Source organism: Quercus lobata, chromosome 10 (assembly GCF_001633185.2).
Source record: "Quercus lobata isolate SW786 chromosome 10, ValleyOak3.0 Primary Assembly, whole genome shotgun sequence".
NCBI classification, from domain to species: domain Eukaryota; kingdom Viridiplantae; phylum Streptophyta; class Magnoliopsida; order Fagales; family Fagaceae; genus Quercus; species Quercus lobata.
Genome location: NC_044913.1, coordinates 63,414,202 through 63,418,361, shown reverse-complemented (window position 1 = coordinate 63,418,361; position 4,160 = coordinate 63,414,202). Strand labels below are relative to the sequence as shown.

General features: G+C 34.4%; 1 protein-coding gene across 1 annotated transcript; it reads left to right on the top strand.

Moving 5' to 3' along the window:
• The first annotated feature begins 833 nt into the window (after window positions 1-833).
• LOC115965195 (probably inactive leucine-rich repeat receptor-like protein kinase At5g48380) lies at window positions 834-3,838 on the top strand. Its single transcript, XM_031084377.1, has 2 exons — window positions 834-1,750; window positions 2,828-3,838. Exons 1-2 carry the CDS (start codon window positions 878-880, stop codon window positions 3,836-3,838), a joined length of 1,884 nt encoding a protein of 627 aa, XP_030940237.1. The 5' UTR covers window positions 834-877.
• Window positions 3,839-4,160: the final 322 nt, after the last annotated feature.

Sequence of the window (4,160 nt, the reverse complement as noted above, 5' to 3'; positions counted from 1 at the left end):
CCAAAATAGAAAGCAAAAATAAAGTCGAAGCAAGTCATTTACTTAAACTGAAGGAAGACCCTGAAAAACGAAAAAAGAAGCAGAGAAGGAACAATGAAGAAGAAGAAGGTGCAACCTTGTGTCGTCTGCGATGGGTTAGGTGGCGAACTGCTGCACTGAGGTAAAATATTATGTTTGTTTGTCTTATTACCGGCCGAAATAAATCATTTTAGCTTGCTTTTTATTTTTGTTAAAGAGCTTGGCCTGAACCGTAAGACCCGCCCACAGTTCTTAATTACTTGAGTCAAATTGTATGGTCCGATCTGGATTTCAAAATATATAAAAGACGTGAAATAAATTATGTGAGAGAATCACTATCTATGTTAAAAGTTCTTGAAAACGTTATGAACTAAAATCTAAAATTTAATACTTCTAGGGCCAAAATCACAACCGTCAAAATTTAAAAATAAATATATATAAAAAAAAGGGTTGCCTGACATGTATCGTTCGCAGAAATTACAAGGAACCAACCGCGCGTCCTTTTTCTGTCTTGGCTTAAACCCATTGACTTCGCTTTGCAAGCTTTAAATTTTCTACTAGCGTTCTTCACGGGGTATGACTACACATGACTTAGAAAATTACAGGCTATTTTACTCAGTAAAGTAGCCTGTAATTTACTGTAGGGCCATTCTTTTTACCTTATTTATTGGTTGTGAAATTTCGTGTGTAATATACTAATATGTTGCAACTCTTCCAAAACAGTTAATATGTTATTTGAAGATTCAAGAACTAATGAAAGATGTTGTAACTCTAGATTTTGTTTGTTTCTTTCTATTTCTATGTAGTTACATATATGGCCTTTTAGTTCTGGCTTTTCTTGCTAAGCACTCACAAGCAAATGACTCTTAATGCCAGAGTATTCGCAGCTCTTTTTCACATATTTGCTTGCTTATTTCTAGATTTTCTTGAAATAAGCAATGGCGTACAGAGTGATATCGACTGCTTGAAGTCAATTAAACATTCGCTTGAAGACCCTTACCTCTACCTCAATAGTTCATGGGACTTCAGCCACAATACTGAAGGATTCATCTGCAAATTTACTGGGGTCGAATTCTGGCACCCTGATGAGAATAAGGTCTTGAATCTCATACTAAGCGACATGGGGTTCAGAGGCGAGTTCCCACGGGGCATTAAAAACTGCACAAGTCTAACAGGGTTAGACCTCTCCAGTAACGAACTTTCAGGACCTCTCCCATTTGACATAGCTGAGATAGTTCCGTTTATCACACGCCTCAACCTTTCCGGCAACAATTTTTCTGGCGAAATTCCAAAGAGCATTGTCAATTGCACTTATCTAAATGTCCTTACACTTGACCACAACCATCTCACTGGTGAAATCCCTCCGGAATTAGGCCACCTCGTTCGTATGAAAAATTTCAGTGTTTCTAACAATATGTTGTCAGGGGTTGTCCCTGACTTTGGCAATTTCTCTTGTACAGCCGATAGCTTTGCTAACAACACGAAACTCTGTGGAGCGCCTTTGGAACCCTGTCCAACTCCAAAGCAAAGAAGGAAGTTTGATTTTTCATTCAAAGGTGGGTTTCAAGTTGGTTACGCGGTTTCTGCAGTTTCGGTAATAACTATTTTTATGTTCCGGTCCCATTATGTGGCTTGCATGAACGACAAGCAAAGTAGTAAGAACGAGAATGAAGAAGCTGATCAAGTTAACCAGCTGCCATCTAAAGGGCTCCTGCTAGAAGGGAGCAAAAAGGTACTCTCTAGCCACTAAGAAAATTAATAAATTAACTTCTTTCAATTCTTTGATTTTAAATTTTTTCGGAAAAATATAGGTGGTTTCTCCTTAAAACATAGGAAGGTGCATCACTTAATCCCTTCTATGATTTTTTACCCTATAAAAAAATTTGTGACCACCCTAAAAAAAAATTTAAGCTGACCACAAATCTTTAAGGGCCTAAGGATATAACTCCACTGAATTTTTTATTTTTTTATTGGATGTAAATTCTGACAAATTCATCATTAAATTATATTTTCTTCTTATATTTTTCATACTTGCAAAATCTCAAGAATATAAAAAATTAATAGTTATATCACTAATCAATTGTTTAAATTTTGAATTTTTGTAGTCTAAAATTATACATAAATAATAAGTTTATGGATTGAATTATAAATTACATCTGATTGACATAAAATTTGACATGTATTTTAAGAATATAAAGAACATGCAATTCAACAGTTAGATTTTTAAAATATGTAGTTATGTTAATTTGTTTAGTGAGAGTTGCAATTTTAGGCTACAATTACGTTTGTAACTAAACTTTGTCCTTAAATTTTGGTCCTCTTAATAGAATATTAAGCCCTTACAAACAAAATGAAAACGTCTAGGAAAAATTTTATTGAACTAAAATTTTGAAAGAGATATAGCTTATAGCATCGATGATGAGAATATCATTAAATGATTTCAAAATAAGAAAATTGTAGGACTTTACATGTGTGTATGTGTGTGTGTGTCAATATATGAAGTCTTCTTTTTATTAGATTTTGCATAATTTAAATTTTTTAATAGCCACCTTGGAAAAAAAAAAATTTCCTAGAACCGCTATTGTCTATAGGTTTTGAGTCTAACACCTCATTTTGTACTGTTTTATAAGAAAATAATATGGAAAGTTGTGATCATATGCGGAACTTAGTGTTTGTTTTCACGAATGTATAACACGTTACACAAAATGGTAGGTGAAATAATGATCAAAATAATGCAATCATATAGCCCCTTAAAAAGAAACATCAATGTGATAAATTTGGTTGTAATTTCAAATTAGTACTATTTCAGAGTGGCAAATTATTTGATCCACAGAATTCTCAGCTGGAGGGAATGGTTATTAGAATGAACTTTACAGAACTCAGAGAGGCAACTAACAATTTCTGCACAGACAATGTGATTGGGTTGGGAAAGATCGGGGTGATGTACAAGGCAATCCTTCCAAATGGTTCACCCCTTGCAGTTAAGAGGTTACATGGTTGTCAATCATTTGACAAACAATTCATGTGTGAGTTATTGGCTCTGGGCAGATGGAGGCACAATAACATAGTTCCCCTCTTGGGATTCTGCAAAGAGAGGAAAGAAAAGCTCCTAGTGTACCAATATATATCGAATGGCAATCTTTATGATTGGCTATATGCAAAGGAAGGCAGCAATAGGATCTTGGAATGGTCTTTGAGGATTCAAATTGCAATTGGGGTAGCAAGAGGCTTGGCATGGCTTCACCACAAGTGGGATTTTCGAGTAGTACACCTTAACTTGAGTTCAGACTCTATTTTACTTGATAATAATTTTGTGCCTAAGATATCAAATTTTGGAGGGGCAAAAGTATCAAGTTCTGAAGGAATAATGTTTATTGATTCAAATGACACTCACTCAAGTAATAGCTCTTTTGTAGACTTTGGGTTTTGGGATTTGGGTTTTGTTAAAAAGGATGTGTTTGACTTTGGAATTCTGCTTTTGGAGCTAATTATAGGAAAGGAACACATTCAAATCAACAATTATTTGAACAATTCAAATGGGAGTTTGGTTGATTGGATTACTCATCTTTTCACTTCTTCGTCTGATCTCTACAATGTCATTGATAAATCTCTGATTGGTAGAGGATTTGATAGTGAAATCTTTGAATTCCTTAGAATTGCATGTACCTGTCTTAACCCTTTTCCAAGTAAAAGGCCAACAATGTTTGAATTGTACAATACAATAAGTACTCTTGGGGAGAGGTACAGTCTTACAAATGAGTCTGAGATCTTGAGGCAATCGGAAATTGCAACAGCAAGTACTTCAAATGAAATTGTTTAGGTAGAAATTAGGTTGTCCAATTGATGCATGACATACAAAGTTGTATCTTTTCCCCTGAGAAATATATGTAGACAAATTTGCTTTTTGGTTATGTTTGCTTGCTATTATCTGTTTGTTATTCACTTTTTTTCCCTCATTTTCCCAATGACTAAAACATAAAGTTCAATGTTTATGTGAATGTATTATCCATTCAAAAGAAAAATTATCCGTGCTTATCCATCTCAATTATTCTAGTCATATAAGGCACCACAAAAGATACTGCTACCACTAGACTATCGGTTGAACTATTGTTTTGTTGGTGGACAAATTGTATGGCTGTTGT